General features: G+C 45.9%; 1 protein-coding gene across 5 annotated transcripts in view; it reads right to left on the bottom strand.

Moving 5' to 3' along the window:
• gdpd5b (glycerophosphodiester phosphodiesterase domain containing 5b) overlaps nt 1-21,140 on the bottom strand; it is a 250,916-nt gene that overhangs the window by 62,135 nt on the left and 167,641 nt on the right. For all 5 annotated transcript variants that reach the window (XM_043692480.2, XM_043692479.2, XM_087988435.1 and 2 more), the window contains 4 exons: nt 16,865-16,947; nt 13,477-13,627; nt 9,319-9,540; nt 5,333-5,490 (listed from right to left, as the gene is read on the bottom strand). In XM_043692480.2, the coding sequence (XP_043548415.2) occupies nt 5,333-5,490; nt 9,319-9,540; nt 13,477-13,627; nt 16,865-16,947 (614 nt within the window). The remainder of the gene's footprint in view (nt 1-5,332; nt 5,491-9,318; nt 9,541-13,476; nt 13,628-16,864; nt 16,948-21,140) is intronic.

Raw genomic sequence — 21,140 nt, 5'->3', positions numbered from 1 at the left:
GGAAATCTACATGGAAAATTCTTTATGCAGAGGGTGGTGGGTGCCTGGTAGGCCAGTGGAGGTGGTAAGGGTCGGAACGATAATGTCATTTAAGATATATCTAGACAGATACGTGGATGGGCAGGGAGCAAAGGGATGCAGATCCTTAGAAAATAGGCAGCAGTTTTAGATCGAGGATCTGGATCAGCGCAGGTTTGGAGGGCCGAAGGGCCTGTTCCTACTGCTGTAATGTTCTTCATTCTTTGTTCAAATCTTCAGTCAGATACAATGACCTTGAAGAAAAACACAAGGTAGATATATTGGAAACTAAGAGGACAGATTACAAAAACAAGGGTTGTACTCTCTGGAGTTTAGAAGGGTGATTTGATTGATGTGTTCAAGGTCAAAGGGAACAGATAATATTTTTTAAAAAGACAAACAGAACCCTATTCTGGTGGCGGAGAAGGCAACAATTACGAAGCAAAGTCTCAAAATTCGAGCGAATTTTCAGAAGTGAGCTACCACTCAAGGGTTATAAATTCCAGATTACTACTCGAGCCATGTGCAAATTGGTTTAGGGATAAGAAAATTAGGGAAGTAAACATCTGGGTAAGGGAGTGGTGTGGGGAAGAGGGGTTCCATTTCATGGGGCATTGGCATCAGTTTTGGAACAGGAGGGATCTGTACCCATGGAATGGTATCTGCCTGAGCTTATCTGGAACTAGCGTTCTAGTGAAAAGGATAAATAAGGTGGTTGCTTGGACATTAAAATAATGAGTCGGGGGGGGCGGAGAGGGAGGGGGAAATGACAGGAAGTACGGTGATAAATAACAAGGTAAGCAGCAGATTAGCATGTGTGCAGGAGGGTTTGAAAGATGTAAAAAAGGAAGGATAACTCTGGAGATATTATTGTTGGAGATGTTGGAATTCATAAAGAAGCTACAAACACTAAGGGCACTTTGCTCGTAGCATTCATAACAAGGTTGATGAGTAAATGGCACAAATCAATGTGAATGAATATGATTTAGCAGCCATTACAGAGACATGGTTACAGGATGGTCACGACTGGGAGTTAAATATCCAGGGGTATCAGACTAGTTGGAAGGACAGACAGGACGATAAGGGAGGTGGTGTAGCTCTGATATTCAAGGATGACATTAGGGCAGTGCTGAGAGATGATACAGGTTCTATGGAGAAGAAGTTTGAATTGATTTGGGTGGAAATAACTAATGCTTGTAAAAAATGGTACCACAATTATCATGGGGCATTTTTATCTACACGTCAATTGGTTGAACCAGGTTGGTCGGGGTAGCCTTGAGGAGGAGTTCATCGATGTATATCCAACAATAGTTTTCGTGAGCAGTATGTAATGGAATGGAGGGAGCAAGCAATCCTAGATCTGGCCTTGCGTAATGAGACAGGAATATGAAATGACCTCATAGTTAGGGATGCTGTTGGAAAGAGCCATCACAGTCTGGTTGAATTTAGAATACAGATGGAGAGTGCAAAGATAAAATCCAATCCCAGGGTCCTGTGCTTAAACAAGGGAGACTACAATAGGATGAGGGAGAAGGTGGCCAAAAGTAGATTGGAAGCAAAGACTTTATGGTCACAAACAGTGGAGGATTTTCAAAGCAACTTTTCAAAGTGCTCAGCAAAAGTATATACAAGTGAAAAGGAAGGACTGTAGGAAAAGGGGTATTCTGCCATGGGTGCCTACGGAAATAAGGAAGGTTATCAAAACAACAGAGAAGGCATACAAAGTGGCCAAGATCACAGGAAACTAGAAGATTGGGAAAGTGTTAAAGGTCAACAGAAAACCACAAAAGAGCTTTAAAAAAAAGGTAGGTAGATTATGAGAACGAAATAGCTCAGAATATAAAGACAGATAGCAAAAGTTTCTATAAATATATAAAACAACAAAAGTGGCTAAAGTAAGCATCGGTCCTTTAGAGGATGAGAAGGGGCATTTAGTTATGGGATATGAGGAAATGGCCGAGGCATTGAACAGGTATTTAGTGTCGGTTTTCACAGTGGAGGACACTAATAACCTGCCAGTAATTGACAAAGAGATGAAGGTAGGTGAGTATCTGGAAACAAAAGAGGTAGTGTGGGGCAAGCTCATGGAGCTAAGGGTAGACAAGTCTCCAGGCCCTAATGGAATGAATCCCAGGGTACTAAAAAAAAAAAGAGCTGGTGGGAGAAATAGCAAGTGCACTTGTGGTAATTTTCCAAAATTCACTGGATTCTGTGGCAGTTCCAGCAGATTGAAAAACAGCAAGTATGACACCACTGTTTAAAAAGGGAGGTAGACAAAAGATGGAGAATTACAGACCAGTTAGCTTAACCTCTGTAGTGGGAAAGATGCCGAAGTCTATTATCAAGGAAGAAATAGCAAGGCATGCTGATAGAAATTGTCCCGTTAGGCAGACACAGCATGGGTTCATGAAAGGCAGATCATGTTTGACAAATCGTTTGTAGTTCTATAAAGACATTATGAGCAAGATGGGCAATGGGGACCCAGTAGATGTGGTGTATCTAGATTTCCAAAAGGTATTCGACAAGGTGCTGCACCAAAGGCTGTTGCAAAAGATAAAGATGCATGGCATTAGGGAGAGAGTATTAGCATGGATGAAGGGTTGGTTGACTAACAAGAAGCAAAGAGTGGGGAGAAATGTCTGCTATTCTGGCTGGTAATCAGTGGCTACTGGTGTGCCTCAGGGATCAGTGTTGGGACCATGATTGTTCACAATTTACATAAATGACTGGGAGTTGAGAACCATGCATAGTGTGTCAAAGTGTGCAGATGACACTAAGATGAGTGGCAGAGCAAAGCATGTAGAGGACTGTGAAACCTTGCAAAGGAACATAGATACTTTGAGTGAGAGGGAAAAGGTCTGACAGGTGGAGTACAATGTTAATAAACGTAGGAATAACAGTAAAAAAGATTGTTACTTGATTTTTTTAAAAATTGCAGCATGCTGCTATGCCGAGGGACCTAGATGTCCTTGTGCATGAATCACAGAAGGTTGGTCTGCAGGCAGGTACGACAGGTAATTAAGGAAGTAAATGGAATTTTGTCTTTCATTGCTAAAGGGATTGAGTTTAAAAGCAGGGAGGTTATGTTGCAGCTGTATAGGGGCTGGTGAGGCCACACCTGGAGTACTGCATGCAGCTTTGGTCTCCTTACTTGAGAAAAAGAGGTATTGGCACTGGAGGGGGTGCAGAGGAGGTTCACTAGGTTGATTCCAGAGTTGAGGGGGTTGGCTTATGAGGAGAGACTGAGTAGACTGGGATTATAGTCATTGCAATTCAGAAGAATAAAGGGGGATCTTATAGAAATGTATAATATTAGGAAGGGAACAGACAAGATAGAAGTGGAGAGGATATTTCCACTGGCAGGTGAAACTAGGACAAGAGGGCATAGCCTCAAAATAAGGGGAAGCAGATTCAGGACTGAATTAAGGAGGAACCTCTTCACCCAGAGGGTTGCAAATCAATGGAATTCCTTTCCCAGTGAAGCGGTTGAGGTTTTTAAAGCTAGGATAGATAATGTTTTTGAACAGTAAAAGAATTAAGGGTTACGGTCAGAGTGTGGGGGTAAGTGGAGCTGAGGCCATGAAAAGATCAGCCATGATCTTATTGAATGGTGGAGCAGGCTCAAGGGGCCAGATGGCCTACCCCTGCGCAGAGTTTTTTTATGTACAACGTGCAAAGTGTGGTACGAGTTCAGAACTCCCTATTGTAAATGGCAGTTATCAGGTCAATTGTTAGCTTTAAAATTCCTTCACTGCCACTGGGTTAAAATGCTGGAAGTGCCTCTGTAGTAGCACAGTGGGTAGAGACACTATCCCAGGGACTGCAGTGTAAACCAAGACAGCTCACCATCACCGTCTCACAGGCAGGCAGCAATGAGCCACTAATGCTACTCTGGCCAGGAATACACACATCCCACAAACAAGATATTTAATTTTGAAATGCAAAACCGATCAGTTTATTTTATGATTTAAGAAAGCACGCTTTGCCACCTTGTTACTTCCAGCTGGAATTAAGGGATTTGAAATATTTTTCTTTTATTTGTTGTTAGGGTGTGGATGTCATTGGCGGGATCAGTATTTAGTGCAGCTAACAGACAACCACATGTCGGCCAGATCAGGTAAGGACAGCAGATATCTGCCCAAAAAAAAAAAGGGTTGAATGGAACAGATGGGTTTTATAACAATGGTCACATTAAGCTTACATTATGTTCCAGATTTTATTGAATTCATAGCTCATGACCTGCTATGAAACTCAGAATCCCTTTTGTGGAAACAGGCCATTCGGCCCACAAAGTCCACACGAACTCTCCAAATAGCATTCCACCCAAACCCACCCTCTACCCCTATCCCTATAACCCTACATTTCCCATGGCTAATCAACCCAACCTGCACATCCCTTAACATTATGGGGCAATTTAACATGGCGAATCCTCCTGTATATCTTTGGATGTGGAAGGAAACTGGAGCACCCGGAGGAAAAGCATGCAGACGCGGGGAGAATGTGCAAACGCAGACCACACAGACAATCGCCAGAGGGTGGAATCAAACCTGCGTCCCTGGCAACGTGAGGCAGCAATGCTAACCACTGAGCCACCATGCCTCCCCTATGGTGGGATTTGAACCCATTCCCGAGACCATTAGCTTTGGGCTCTGGATTATGGGTCCTGTGATACTACCACGATTACACTAACACCTCCCCAGATGGTTTCAAGAATTAGGTCATAGATCAGCCACAATCTCACTGAATGGAGGAAGAGATTTAGGGATCCAAAGGGGAGACCTGTACTGCTATTCTGAGATGTAAGGGAAAACTAGTTAAAAGAATGAAGCAGGCTTTTAGAAGGATTGTGTGGAGCACTAGCATGGACTAGATATTTCTATGCAATAAATTCTACATGGTACTGTTGCCAGACTAGTAATCCAAAGGCCCATGTTCTGCCCTGTGGAATAAAAATGGAAATTGCTGGAGAAACTCAGAGGATCTGGCAGCGTCAGTGAGGAGAAATGGTTGAGTCCAGTGACCCTTCTTCAGGCCTGGGACGCAGGTTCCAATCTCATCCCGGCAGATGGTGGAATTCAAATTCAAAACAAATCTGGAATTATGAGTTCATGAGTTTCATTATCAGGAAAAGAAAACCTACCTGGTTCTCTAATGCCCTTGAAGGAAGGAAACTGCCATCCTTACCTGGTCTGAACTACACATGACTCCAGACCCACAGCAATGGAGCTGACTCTGGGTTTTAAACGTTGCCCTGGTCAGAGATGCCCACATCCCATGAATGATGGAGGAGAGAGATTCCATTAGTCAGACGTACCGCAGCTCCTTGGCATCGATCTTGTTGTAACGCAGGTTTAATCCGGTGATGCCTTGCGAGCGTAGCACTGTCACGTTTTCTTTCACGGAGGACATCTGCTGGAAGCCTGGTGCCACTTGGCGAACTATCTGCCTGTCCTCCTCCGGTAGCCAGATCACCTGAAAAGCAGACAGCCGTGAGCTCACAACTGACACCACATTGTAGGGAGGGAGTGCACTCAGATAGCGTCCCGACACTTCATGGGAGCGTTACCACAGACTGTCTGATTTCCCCCAGTCACACTAGGAGTCATCAGGATGTGTGGTCATATGCTTGGGAAAACATATGGATATAAGGAAGAAAAAGGGATAGAGAGGTGGAGAAGTTGGAAGGGAGGGTGGAAATCAAAGTTTGGGAGAAGATTTGTAGCTCGGGTGGTTCTGTTCGCCGAGCTGGGAATTTGTGTTGCAGACGGTTCGTCCCCTGTCTAGGTGACATCCTCAGTGCTTGGGAGCCTCCTGTGAAGCGCTTCTGTGATCTTTCCTCCGGCATTTGTAGTGGTTTGAATCTGCCGCTTTCGGTTGTCAGTTCCAGCTGTCCGCTGCAGTGGCCGGTATATTGGGTCCAGGTCGATGTGCTTATTGATTGAATCTGTGGATGAGTGCCATGCCTCTAGGAATTCCCTGGCTGTTCTCTGTTTGGCTTGTCCTATAATAGTAGTGTTGTCCCAGTCGAATTCATGTTGCTTGTCATCTGCGTGTGTGGCTACTAAGGATAGCTGGTCGTATCGTTTCGTGGCTAGTTGGTGTTCATGGATGTGGATCATTAGCTGTCTTCCTGTTTGTCCTATGCAGTGTTTTGTGCAGTCCTTGCATGGGATTTTGTACACTACGTTGGTTTTGCTCATGCTGGGTATCGGGTCCTTTGTCCTGGTGAGTTGTTGTCAGAGTGTGGCTGTTGGTTTGTGTGCTGTTAGGAGTCCTTGTGGTCGTAGTAGTCTGGCCGTCAGTTCACAAATGTTTTTGATGTAAGGCAATGGGGCACTCATCCACAGATTCTATCAATAAACACATCGACCTGGACCCAATATACCGGCCACTGCAGCGGACAGCTGGAACGGACAACCAGAAGCGGCAGAGACAAACCACTATAAATGCCGGAGGAAACATCACAGAAGCGCTTCACAGGAGGCTCCCAAGCACTGAGGATGTCACCTAGACAGGGGATGAAACGTCTGCAACACAAATTCCCAGCTCGGCGAACAGAACCACAACAAGGACGGTGGAAATTTCCAGAGCTTTTGGCTCAGACGTTTGAAGGCATGACAGCAGGACAACTGAAATCTGGGATGTGCAAGAGGCTGTCGGGAATATGGGGCTGGAGGCAAGTATAGAGATAGGGAGGTTAGAAAGGACACATCGCAATTGAAAAACAACATTGATGGGCATTTTAAATCGAGGCATAAGCACAGTGGGAATACTGTGAACAGTTCTGGGCCCTGCATCCAACAGATGAATCAGAGGCTGCCCAGAGAAGGTTAAATGGGCTGATACAAGGTATGGAGGGACTGGAGTTATGGGGAAAGTTGAGTAGGTTGGGCTCGTACTCAGTGAAGTTTAGAATACTGGGAGGTGATCTTATTGAAACGTGTAAGATTCTTAGGAGGACTTGACAGGGGGAGACACAAAGGTTGTTTCCCCCTGTGGGAGTGTCTAGGACCAGAGGGTATCATCTCAGAATAAGGGGGTCACGTGTTTAAGACAGGGATGAAAGAATTTCTTCTCTCAGAGGGGAGTGAACCTGTGGAATCCTTTATCACAGAGGGCTGTCGAAACTGGGTTATTAAGTATATTCAAGGTTGAGAGGGAGAGATTTTCAAATCAGTAAGGGAACTGAGGGCTGTGGGGAAAAAGCAGGAAAGCGGAGTTGAGGATTATCAGATCAGCCATGATCTATTTGAATGACAGGGGGTCATTGACTGGAATTCGGAGGAACCCAGGTCCCGGTGCTAATCACTGAGCCACTGTACTGGTGGACCTTGAGATTGGAGAGGGTAAACAGATGAAATATCTCACCATTGGTAGCACTGCGCTTCCTTTGTACACCTCAATCAAGGTCCCCCTCCCACCCCCACCTTCTCTAACTCTCGCCTATCCAGTCTCTCTTCATTACTGAATCACTCCAGCCCAAGAACATCCTACTGTAAACTCCTGTGCTCTGCCAGGCTCAGATCTTACTGTTACATTATTGACACTATTCTCTACACTTGCTTCTCTTATACATACACTTTTTCCAGTCTAATTAACTCTGCCCTTACTGAGCTAGTTAAGGGAGTATCTGTGACTTGGTCCTGAAGCCCTGATACAACAACACTGTAGATGGAGATGAGGAGCAATTATGTATGTATGTGTGCACGTCTGTGTGAGTGCGTGAGAGAGAGAGCACGAGAGAGAGCGCGCGCGAGAGAGAGAGCGCGCGAGATTGTGTGTGTCTGTCTGTATGGAACTCTCTTCCAGAGTGTGTTCTGGAGGGTCACTGAATACACTGAAGGCTGAGATAGACAGCTGTTTGATGGGTAAGGGAGTTGAAGGCTACGAGAGTTAGCAGAGTTAAAGCCACAAGAAAATCAACTACAACCTTGACTGACAGAGCAGTCCTGAGGAGCCACATGGCCTCCTCTAGCTTCTAATTCTGGGAGCTATTCAGGGTCGAGTTCTCTTTATTATTCCTGTGGAACTCGTCAGCAGGTTTCATTGTGTTAAATGGGCGATAGCGCTGTAAATGCTCTTTAATGGATCAGACAATCATTTCCCACCTGTCTGGAACAGGCCTAGACAGGGTAAACACAGAAAGGATTTTTCCCAGTGACTCTGGAGTCTAGAGCTAGGGGTCACAGGTTAAGGATAAGACCTAGGCCAGTTTAGGATGGAGTTGGTGAGAAATGTCTTCACCCAGTCAGTGTTGAACCTATGGAATTCTCTGCCACAGGAAGAGGCTCAGACCAAAGCATTGAAATGTTTAAGAAGGGGTTCAATACAGCTCATGGGCTAAAGGGGTCAAAGGATATGGGGATGAAGGGGACTGAGTTGGATGATCAGCCATGATCATATAGAATGGTGGAGCAGGCTCAAATGCCCTACTCCTGCTCCTATTCGCTGCTATTTTTATGTCAGAGTCATAACTGACATGACACCAGGTTACAGCCCAACAGGTTCATTCAAAATCACAAGCTTTCGGAGCACTGGTGAAGTCAGTACAGGACATTGGTTAGGCCACTGTTGGAATATTGCGTGCAATTCTGGTCTCCTTCCTATCGGAAAGATGTTGTGAAACTTGAAAGGGTTCAGAAAAGATTTACAAAGATGTTGCCAGGGTTGGAGGATATGAGCCTGAGGGAGATACTGAATAGGCTGGGGCTGTTTTCCCTGGAGCATTGGAGGCTGAGGGGTGACCTTATAGAGGTTTATCAAATCATGAGGGGCATGGATAGGGTAAATAGACAAGGTCTTTTCCCTGGGGTGGGGGAGTCCAGAACTAGAAGGTATAGTTTTAGGGTGAGAGGAAAAAGATATAAAAGGGACCGAAGGGGCAACCTTTTCACACACGGGGTGGTATGTGTATGGAATGAGCTGCTAGAGGAAATGGTGGAGGCTGGACAATTACAACATTTAAAAGGCATCTGGATGAATAGGAAGGTTTTAGAGAGTTATGGGCCAAGTTCTGGCAAATGGGATTAGATTAGATTGGGATATCTAGTCAGCATGGACGAATTGGACTGAAGGGTCTGTTTCTGTGCTGTACATGCCTCTGCCTCTATGACTCCACCTGACAAAGGAGCAGCGCTCCGAAAGCTTGTGATTTCAAATAAACCTGTTGGATTGTAACCTGGTGTCATCTGACTTCTGACTTTGTTCACCCCCATCCAACACCAACACTTCCATGTAATTTCTGGGTGTAATTTCTTGGTTATGGGTTGATCCAAAACTGGACTGTGATGAATGGCTCACCAGCTCCTGGGCAATTCCAGACTCCAGGATGGTTTCCAAGGTGACGTTGATCCAGGAAGCGTAGAAGGGATGTTCACGGGGTGGTCTCCAGAGGTTCACCATCACGCTCTTGTTCCAGTGCACCGCCAGGGTGAGCACATCCGCCAGTTTACACAGCGACTGATTCGAAGCCTCCATGTTGTCTTTCTGCGAGAGATCCTGTGCTGTCCAAAATGGATCCTCCTAAACCCAGCAACACAAACACAAATTAAAATGCAAATGTTTCTACAACAAGCGGTGGCAGTTTCACCGTCGCTGTTCCCGACTCACTTTCAATTCCAGATTTAGACATTCAATTTATATTCCACGGGCCGTAATGGTGGGGATCTGACCCAATGATCCCCCGAGAATTAGCCTGAGCTTCTGGATCACTTGTGTAATGACATAATGAACATCTCCTCAGGGTGTGGCATTCTGCTGAGCAAGGCCCACAGCACAAAACATTCGAGTTGAACCCTACATATTTCCTGTTAAAACTTGAAAACAGAGATAAAGGTTCTCAGTTCAGAGTCAGCCTGTAGGACGGATCATAAAGAATACATGGTGCAATTATGCTGTCACTTTAAAAAAGGAGGCTATTTTTGTCCTTTTTTTTTGAACAGAGGACATAAAGGCAGAGGTGCCAAGGAGTGGAGGGAGTTTAACAGTTTACCAATGGAAGGGGAGTGGCCAGTTCACCCAGTTTGGGCTTCCTCCAGCTTTTTTAAAAACTGTAGCAGTTACAAGATGCTGGAGTCCAGGAGATTGCAAGTTTCAGTACAGGATTTCTCCGACTTTGTCTTGGACGTTGCTTCCTCCTGCCCATTAGGATCTATGTTTGAACGTACCTTTTTGCCAAGGAATGTATTTATGGGATGTTACTGGCTCGGAACAGTTAATTAATTAAATTGCTGTGTTGGGTCAGTTACATAGAACATAGAACATAGAACAATACAGCGCAGTACAGGCCCTTTGGCCCTCGATGTTGCGCCGATCCAAGCCCACCTAACCTATACTAACCCACTATCCTCCATATACCTATCCAGTGCCTTTGAATCCTCCCATTGCTCCAGACCAAAGTAAACATTGTTGAGGTTGAGGACCAGTTTAGCCGATCAAATGAATGTGTCAGAGGAAGGGTACTGGTTGGGTCGATGTGAGAGGAAGAAACGGAGGGCTTGGTGGATAAATGTGTACAGGGACTGGCTGTCCATGGTGAAGATGAGGCATTGGGGGCCGGGAAAATGAAAGGCACAGAGGAGATAGAGGGCGTGGGTGGTGTCCCAAACATAGGTGGAGAGTTCCTGGACCGAGGTGGGATAGGATAGAACATAGAACATAGAAGAATACAGCGCAGTACAGGCCCTTTGGCCCTCGATGTTGCGCCGATCCAAGCCCACCTAACCTATACTAACCCACTATCCTCCATATACCTATCCAGTGCCCGCTTAAATGCCCATAAAGAGGGAGAGTCCACCACTGCTACTGGCAGGGCATTCCATGAACTTACAACTCGCTGAGTAAAGAACCTACCCCTAACTTCAGTCCTATATCTACCCCCCCTTAATTTAAAGCTATGCCCCCTTGTAATACCCGACTCCATACGCGGGAAAAGGTTCACACTGTCAACCCTATCTAACCCCCTAATCATCTTGTACACCTCAATCAAGTCACCCCTAAACCTTCTTTTCTCTAATGAAAACAGCCCCAAGTGTCTCAGTCTTTCCTCATACGATCTTCCTTCCATACCAGGCAACATCCTGGTAAACCTCCTCTGCACCCGTTCCAGTGCCTCCACATCCTTCCTATAGTATGGCGACCAAAACTGCACACAATATTCCAGATGCGGCCGCACCAGAGTCTTATACAACTGCATCATGACCTCAGGACTCCGGAACTCAATTCGTCTACCAATAAAAGCCAGTACGCCATATGCCTTCCTCACCGCACTATTTACCTGGGTGGCAACTTTCAGAGATCTGTGTACATGGACACCAAGATCCCTCTGCTCATCCAAAAGTTACATTTTCCAATAGAGTCATAGAGATGTACAGCATGGAAACAGACCCTTTGGTCCAACCTGTTCATGCCGACCAGATATCCCAACCCAATCTAGTCCCACCTGCCAGCACCTGGCCCATATCCCTCCAAACCCTTCCTAATCATATCCCCACCCAAACGCCTCTTCAATGTTGCAATTGTACCAGCCTCCACTACTTCCTCTGGCAGCTCATTCCATACACATACCACCCTATGTGAGAAAAAGTTGCCCCTTAGGTCTCTTTTATATCTTTCCCCTCTCACCCTAAACCTATGCCCTCTAGTTCTGGACTGCCCCACCCCAGGGAAAAGACTTTGTCTATTTATCCTATCTATGTCCCTCAATTTTGTAAACCTCTATAAGGTTGTTGTGGTTCTATTCGCCGAGCTGGGAATTTGTGTTGCAGACGTTTCGTCCCCTACCTAGGTGACATCCTCAGTGCTTGGGAGCCTCCTGTGAAGCGCTTCTGTGGTGTTTCCTCCGGCATTTGTAGTGATTTGTATCTGCCGCTTTTGGTTGTCAGTTCCAGCTGTCCGCTGCAGTGGCCGGTATATTGGGTCCAGGTCGATGTGCTTATTGATTGGACCCAATATACCGGCCACTGCAGTGGACAGCTGGAACTGACAACCAAAAGCGGCAGATACAAATCACTATAAATGCCGGAGGAAACATCACAGAAACCCTTCACAGGAGGCTCCCAAGCACTGAGGATGTCACCTAGACAGGGGACGAAACGTCTGCAACACAAATTCCCAGCTCGGTGAACAGAACCACAACAACAAGCACCCGAGCTACAAATCTTCTCCCAAACTTTGAACCTCTATAAGGTCACCCCTCAGCCTCCGACACTCCAGGGAAAACAGCCCCAGCCTGTTCAGCCTCTCCCTGTAGCTCAGATCCTCCAACCCTGGCAACATCCTTGTAAATCTTTTCTGAACCCTTTCAGGTTTCACAACATCTTTCCGATAGGAAGGAGACCAGTATTGCACGTAATATTCCAACAGTGGCCTAACCAATGTCCTGTATATACTTAAGTTATTCTAAATTCAGTTTTCTTTTGTTTGTGTTTCAACTGTTGTGTTTAAGTAAATTCTGTTTTGCTTAAAGCCGCATGGTTTGACCAGTTGTATCACACCCTGAACACCCACTTCTCATCTGCCATGAGAATAACAAAAAGTTAAGGTCTAGGCTACCTTCTTAAAATATTTTGAGGGAGTCATAACAATGAGAACCAACAACTTGCATTAATATAGCACCATTGATGTAGCAAAGCTGCCCCAAGGTGTTTCATGAACCACAGAACAAAGATCTAAACGCAGTCCTGAGTCGGGCAAGGAGATCTTAGGAAGAGAAACCCTAAAATGTTAGCTAAGAGGTAGGTTTATAAAGACCGTATCAAATGAGGAAAAGCGTGTGGAGATGTTTGTCGAGGGAGTTCAAGGTCTCGGCACCTGGAAGGATGACTGCAAATAACATAGGAATTCAAACCTGGGATTCTCAAACGGGCCAAACTGGGAGAGTGCCAAGGTTGGAGGACAGCACAGAGAGGGGAACAAGCAAAGCCAGGGAGGAATTTGAAAACAAAGGTGAGAATTTCAAAATCACGATGTTGTTTGCCAAGGAACCAATGCCCAGAGCATGGGAGGACGACGATGACGGGGGGGAGGTGGAGACTCGGTGCAGGCTGAGACACAGGTGGGAAGAGCTTGGGGGGGTGGGATGGCGGGGGAGAGGTCACGTTTACAAAAGGAAGTCAAGCATGTGTTGGAATGGTCAGCTCGAGAGGCAAAGAAGGGATATGTTGAATGTGGAGGTCAGGGGCTAAGGATACCATAGCGAGCAACTCACCTCCTGACTCCCCAAAGCCTGTCCACCATCAACGAGGCCCAAGTCAGGAGTGCGATGGTGTGTTCCACTTGTGAGTTGGATTAAAGGTAGAGAACAATCCCTGTGAAAAATTAAGTGGTGGGGAAGAGAATAGGCTCAGGAAATTCTGGTCGCCCTTCACTTGGTTGCAGTCCCAGCAGCGATTGAGGGGGACGGCATTGGAGGTGGCAGGGAAATCAGACAGGGTTGGCAAACAGGGAAATGCGGCCTACCTGAAAGAACCAGAGGCCAGCGTTGAGCATCTGCAGGTTGGTCCAGTTGAACATGGCGGCATTCTCAAAGACCCTGTTGGGGTAGAGCTCCTCCACATTGGTTGTCCGCCTCAGCGTTGTGTCGTGCATCAGGAAGGGAACACCGTCGTAGCTGAAGTGAGAAGGTAAACAGGCAACAGGTGATCAGCTGGATGTTGGCCAATACCACATGTCCCCAAACTACACCACACTCCTGGCACCATAACGGCACAGCCGCCCGCTTGATTGGCACCACATTCACCACCTTCAACATCCACTGCCTCCAACACTGACACTCAGTACCAACAGTGTGTACCATCGACAAGATGCACTGCAGAAATTCAAAGATCCTCAGACAGCACCTTCCAAACCCATGACCCCTTCCCATCTAGAAGAATTAGGGCAGCAGATACATGAGAACACCCACCCTCTTCAAGTTCTCCTCCAAGCCACTCACCATGACTTGGAAATATATCACTGTTCCTTCAGTGTCATTGGGTCACAATCCTGGAATTCCCCTTCCAAATAGCAGTGGGGGTCCCTGCATCAGATGGATGGCAGCCCAGTAATGGGTTTGAAGAGGCACTGCTGAGTGAATGGGTGCAGTAGGGGAGAAAGGGATAGTATGGGAGAGTGTGGGGGTACAGGATGCCAATGTAAGTTTGTGAAACCCTGTGAGAAATGAGAGAGAGTGCAAGTGTGAGTGCGAGAGCAGTGTGTGTGTGTGTGTGTGTGTGTGTGTGTGTGTGTGTGTGTGTGTGTGTGTGTGGACACAGGATTTTGGGGGGCTTCACGAGGATTGACACCAGGGAAGCTTAATGGAGCTGCCATTTTGAATAGATTGGTGAATCATTAAAATTCTTTAATTCTATAGGGCTGTAAAAGACCAGTCTTTGTGCATATTTAAAGTAGAGGTTGCTGGGTTTTGATTCCCAACAGCGTACAGAGAAACCTCGATTATCCAAAGGCCAAGGGTGGGAGTATTTCATTTAGTTAATCAAATTCTGAATAATCAATGCCGGATAACATAGATAGCCACGCGTCGGGACCTTGTGATCTTGTTCAGGCAATCCAAAATTCGGTTAATCGAATGCTGGATAATCTAAGTTCCTCTCTAACGGGTTATGGGAATGGTATGGGAAAAAAAGGTGGTATTGAATGTTGGAACTGGATTGATGGGCTGAATGGCCTACTCCTATTCATGTGATCTTAAATGATATTAATGATATTAATAACATTACACAGTACTTAAAAACACATTTTGATATTAATATACAGCATTATATGTTGATCAATATGCAAACTTTATAATTATCTAGTCAATATTCCTATCCACCTTAAGACCATAATTAGAATGAGGATCAAGCCATTTGGCCCATCGAGTCTGCTCCACCATTTGATCATGTCTGATATGTTTGTCAATCCCCATTCTCCTGCCTTCTCCCCTTGATCCCTTTACTCATCAAGAACCTCTGTGTGTCGGTCTTAAATGTGGTTTTATTGCTGCCATGTTTTCATGGCTGCCTGGTGTCACTTTTGTTTACAAGTGGGGAAAGCAATGTTCCCGATTCTCCAGCTGGTGGGAAGCCAGTTTCAGCTGCGCCAACAAAACCTTGAAGAATTTGAGCACTTTCAATGGGATCAGCTCAATCTTCTAAACTCCAAAAAGTACTTTTTTTATTCATATGTGGAATGCAGGTGTCACTGGCGAGGCCAGCATTTATTGCCCATCTCTGACTACCCAGAGGGCAGTTAAAGTCAACTGCATTGCTGTGGGTCTAGTGTCACATGTAGGCCAGATCAGGTAAGGATGGCAGATTTTCTTCCCAAAGAGGAAATTAGTGAACCGGATGGGTTTTTACAATAATTGACTGGTTGCTATTAGACTAACATTTTTATTCCAGATTTACACTGTATTCATATTTCACCACCTGCTGTGTGGGGATTCAAACCCAAGTACCCAGAATATAGACCTGGCGTTCCCATTATTAGTCCAATGATATTCCCACTGTACCATCACCTCCCCTGAATATAGATTCTACTGACGTCCCCCTGACATCAAATGTGATGTTGGCATTCATTTCGAGAGGGCTACAATGAATATGTTTTGCTGAGGCTGTATAAGGCTCTGGTCAGACCACATTTGGAATATCAAGAGTAGTTTTGGGCCCTGTATCTAGGGAAGGGTATGCCGGCCTTCGAGGGGGTCCAGAGGAGGTTTACAAGAATGATCCCGGGGATGAAGGGCTTGTCATATGAAGAGCTGTTGAAGACGCTGGGTCTGTACTCGATAGAGTTTGGAAGGATGGGGTAGGGTGGGATCGGACTAAAATATATAAAATTCTATCAGGGGCTAAACAGACTGGATGCAGGGAGGATAGTTTGCCTGGTTGGGGAGTTTAGAACCAGGAGATATAGTCTCAGGATACCGGGGTGGGGGAGACCATTTCAAACCGAGATGAGGAGTGATTTCTTCACAGAGGGGAGTGAACCTATTGAATTCTCTCCCAAGAGGGCTAGGGAGACCGGGTCACTGAATATATTAAGAAAAGAGATCAAGGCATTAAGAGATATGAATGGGGGGAATATGACATTGAGATCGTGGATCAGCCATGCTGATATTGACCTTTTTTCACTGGAGCGTAGAAGGTTGGGAGGTGACCTTACAGAGGTTTTTAATATCATGAGGGGTTAATTTTTTCTCCAAGATTGTGATTTTCAAATCTAGGGGCATATTTTTAAGTTGAGAGGAGAGAGGTTTAAAAAAGACATGGGGGCAATTTTTCTTTTTTACACAGAGGATGGTTCGCATGTGGAATGAACTTCCTGAGGAAGTGGGTTACAATTACAACACTTAAAAGACATTTGGATGAAATGGAAAAGTTTGGAGGGATACAGGTCAGGAGCAGGCAGGTGGGACTAGTTTAATTTAGGAACATGGTCAGCATGGATTGGTTGGACCGTAGGGTCTGGTTCCGTGACTCTATAATAGTGAAGCAGACTCTAAGATCTCATGCTCCGAGTTCTGATGTTTCTGCCTTGACCCAGATCTTCTACTCCCTGCCTGTATCCTCTGATTCACCAAGGAATGAAAACTCTGAATCCATTAAAACTGAGACAATGATGGAACTCCTGCAGCTCTGGTCTCGGGTAGAGAATTCATAGATTCACAACCCTGAACAAAGACATTTCTCCCCTTCACTCTCCTGAATTATTGACTACATAACCTGAGGCTGGGAGACAGTGAGAGGACAGGACCATCAAATCCATGTCATTAACAGCATGTTACTGAGTGAAGCCTTGGTGCGGGGGTGATGGACGATGGGTTCGAGATTCTTGGCTGCGTTTTCAGCCAAGTGTCTGATCTCACCTGATGGTGACATTGATGTTGAAACCGTCAGCGCGCCACTCCGCAGCTTTCTGGAACGACATCAAGGTGTTCTCCGGGGCCAGCTATGGAGAAAGGGAATTCAAACATGGGATCAGATCCGAGAAATCAGGAAGTGCACGTTTCCCAAAGGTGAGATTCTCACTTCCTGTGTTTTGAGAGAAGTCAATTAGATAATGTTGTTCCCCTGTCCGTTAATCCCTTCGCTCACTCCCAAAAAGGGGAGGAATGTAAGAACTAGGAGGAGGCCATTCAGCCCCTCAGACCTGCTCCTCCATTTGATATGGTCAAGGCTGAACTCAGCTTTTCTGCTGGTTCCTCGTGACCCTTAAACCCATCACTAAACAACCTTTAAACCCATCGCTAACTCAAAATCTGTCTCTCTCCTCCTTACGTTTACTGTGTCCACCACACTCTGGGACACTAAATTCCAAAGATTCTCGATCCTTTGGCAAAAGTATTTTCTTCTCGTCTCGGTTTTAACCCAGCTACCCATTATCCTAACAATATGATCTCTCATTATATATTGCCCCACATGAGTAAACATCTGCTCAGTATTCATTGCTAATCCCTCAACGAGGGATCCTCTCATTCTTTTAACCAGTGGAGACAATAGCCTGATGGGATTATCATTCGACTATTAATCCAGGAAATCTGACCATCTTCATCCAGTCTGGTCTACACGTGATTCCAGACCCACAGAAATGTGGTTGACTCTTAACTGCCCTCTGGGTAATTAGGGGTGGGTAATAAATGCTGGCGTAGCCAGTGATGCTCTCATCTTGTGAATTAACTTTTTAAAAAAATCTCCAGAGAGTACAGACCTAAACTGCTCAATCTCTCCTCCTAAGACAGGCCTTCATTTCTGGTGGACCAATAACCTCAAGTGTCGATAATCTGTTCATACCATCGGAGTGAAGGGAGACCATTCAGCCTCTCAAGATTGTCCTACCATTTAATTCCTAGGCTCAATTCATTAACAGCTACTACCAAACCCACTGCTACTTTGATTATTCTTTCTCACAGGGAGAAAGTGAGGACTGCAGCTGCTGGAGATCAGAGTTTAAAAGTGTGGTGCTGGAAAAACACAGCAGGCCAGGCAGCATCCGAGGAGCAGGAGAATCGACGTTTCGGGCATAAGCCCTTTATCTGGAATGGAGCATTCCTGATGAAGGGCTTTTGCCTGAAACGTCGATTTTCCTGCTCCTCGGACGCTGCCTGACCTGCTGTGCTTTTCCAGCACCTCTGATCTTGACTCTGGTTTCCAGCATCTGCAGTCCTCACTTCTGCCTATTTTTTCCCTCACACTCTGCCTCCTGTAAGGACTCCATTCCATTCTCCCAGCTTCTCTCCCACGTCTGCTCTGATGATGCTATGTACCGCACCCCATTTGCTCAAAATGAGGACTCCCCTAATAGTGGCAGGACCTTTACCCACACCTGCCCCCAGTCTCTTTGGGAACAACAACGGGGTTCTCCTTGACCTCACCATCCATCCGACTAGTTTCCATGCTCAGAGGATCAGCCTCCAAAATTACCCCAACCTCTAGCAAGATGCCATCACAAAAGACATCTTTCCCTCCCTTCACTGCCAGTATTCGATAGGGACTGTCCCCTCTGGCATCCCAATTCACTCAGCAATAACCCTCCACACTTCACTCCCCTCCCACGGCACATCCCCAGGGTTATTGGCCACACGTACCCTTCCACCTGAACATTGGAAACTGACTTTCGGGGAGCCATCACCACCATCCTGGCAACTTATTAATGTCTAGCAATCTGCCCAGAGTTACCTAGGAAGATCCACCAGCAACTAGCAATGTAGGGCTGCATCGCATCCAATTACTGCCCAGGGAGAGGTATCCAGTCCGCATCACGAATCAGGCTGCTCCCTTGCTCCTTGAGCATGCATACCCCTGCCGCCCAGCACGCCCACACCATGAATGTTTTACCTTGCCCTGCCAATGCAATTGGCAGAGGTGCAAAACCAGCTGGTGGTCAGACTGTGCAGCAGTCCTCAGTCGAGGCACATGTACCTTGTCGTACATCAGTGTGCCACATCACTCTGTGCCACCAATACTATGTGGCAGCAGTGACCATGCTAAACACACTGCATCTGCAGCAAGGTATCTGGATGAGTATACGAATAGGAAGGGTTTAGAGGGATATGGGCCAAATGCTGGCAAATTGCTAGCCAATAATTGACAGAGACACAAAGGTACATGGGGGCCGTGAAACAATCATTATTACAGAAGAGCTAGTGTTGGGCAAGCTAATGGACTTATGGATAAACAAGTCTCCTGGGTCTGATGGAATGGATCCCAGGTACTAAAAGAGATGGCAGGAAAAATAGCAAAGTGGACTTGTGGTAATTTTCCAAAAATCACTGGACTCTGGGGTAGTCCCAGCAGATTGGAAAAGAACAAACGTGACGCCATTGTTTAAAAAGGGAGGTAGGCAAAAGATGGGGAATTATAGACCAGTTAGCTTAACCCCTGTACTGGGGAAGGTGCTGGAATCTATTATCAACGAAGAAATAGCAAGGCATCTCGATAGAAATGGTCCCGTTAGGCAGACGCAGCAAGGGTTCATGAAGGGCAGGTCATGCTTGGAATTCTATGAAGACATTGCTAGCAAGATGGACAACGGGGACCCAGTAGATGTGGTGTCCCTAGATTTCCAAAAGGCATTTGACAAGATGCCGCACATGCTGCAAAAGGTAAGGATGCAGGGCATTAGGGGTAGAGTATTAGTGTGGATGGAGGGTTGGTTGACGAACAGGAAACAGAGTGGGGATAGATGAGTCCTATTCTGGTTGGCAAACAGTGACTAGTAATATGCCTCAGGGATCTGTGTTGGGACCACAATTAATCACAATTTATATCAATGATTTGGAGTTGGGGACAGTGTAGGGTGTCAAAGTTTGCGGATGACCCTAAGATGAGTGGCAGAGCAAAGTGTGCACAGGACTGAGAAACTTTGCAAAGGAACATAGATACTTTGAGTGAGTGGGCAAAGATCTGGCAGATGGAGTACAATGTTAATAAATGTGAAGTCATCCATTTTGGTAGGAGTAACAGTAAAAAGGACGATTATTTAAATGGTAAAAAGTTGCAGCATGCTGCTATGCAGAGGGACCTGGGTGTCCTTGTGCATGAATCTCAGAAGGTTGGTCTGCACGTACAATATGTAATTCAGAAGGCAAATGGAATACTGTCCTTCATTGCTAAACGGGTTGAGTTTTAAAGCAAGGAGGTTATGTTGCAGCTGTACAAGGTGCTGGCGAGGCCACACTTAGAGTACAGTGTACAGTTTTGGTCTCCTTACTTGAGAAAGGATGTTCTGGCACTGGAGGGGGTGCAGAGGAGATTCACTAGGTCGATTCCAGAGTTCAGGGAGAAAGTGAGGTCTGCTGATGCTGGAGATCAGAGCTGAAAATGTGTTGCTGGAAAAGTGCAGCAGGTCAGGCAGCATCCAAGGAGCAGGAGAATCGACGTTTCGGGCATGAGCCCTTCTTCAGCCCTTCCCGAAAGGGCTCATGCCCGAAACATCGATTCTCCTGCTCCTTGGATGCTGCCTGACTTGCTGCGCTTTTCCAGCAACACATTTTCAGCTCCAGAGTTGAGGGGGTTGGCTTATGAGGAAAGACAGAGTGTGCTGAGATTATATTCATTGGAATTTAGAATAATGAGGGGGAAACCTTATAGAAACATATAAAATTATGAAGGGAATCAATAAGATAGAAGAAGTAGAGAGGATGTTTCCACTGGCAGGTGAAGCTAGGACAAGAGGGCACAGCCTCAAAATTAGGGGAAGCAGATTTAGAACTGAAATGAGAAGGAACGTCTTCACCCAGAGGGTTGTGAATTGATGGATTCCCTGCCCAGTGAAGTAGTTGATGCTACGTTAGTAAACATTTTTAAAGCTAAAGGTAGATTTTTTTTTAACAGTAAAGGAATTAAAGGATATGGTGAGAGGGCGGGTGAGTGGAGACGAGTCCAGGAAAAGATCAGCCATGATCGTATTGAATTGTAGAACAGGCTCAGAGGACTGGACGGCCTACTCCTGCTCCTAGTTCTTACGATCTTATGTTCAAATGGGACTAGATTAATCTAAGATATCTGATCAGCATGGATGCGTTGGACTGAAGGGTCTGTTTCTGTGCTGTACATCTTTGTGACTCTAATTGCAGATGGAGCAAGTATCCTTTGACCTCCTCCCTTGTCATTGTGCAATTGGACCCCAAACACGAGTGAAGC

This window comes from Chiloscyllium plagiosum, unplaced genomic scaffold, assembly GCF_037043375.1.
Source record: "Chiloscyllium plagiosum isolate Xiang-an unplaced genomic scaffold, Cpla_swu_hap1 HiC_scaffold_6, whole genome shotgun sequence".
In the NCBI taxonomy this organism is placed as follows: domain Eukaryota; kingdom Metazoa; phylum Chordata; class Chondrichthyes; order Orectolobiformes; family Hemiscylliidae; genus Chiloscyllium; species Chiloscyllium plagiosum.
The sequence above is the reverse complement of the archived record's forward strand: the minus strand, read 5'-3'. Positions and strand labels throughout refer to the sequence as shown.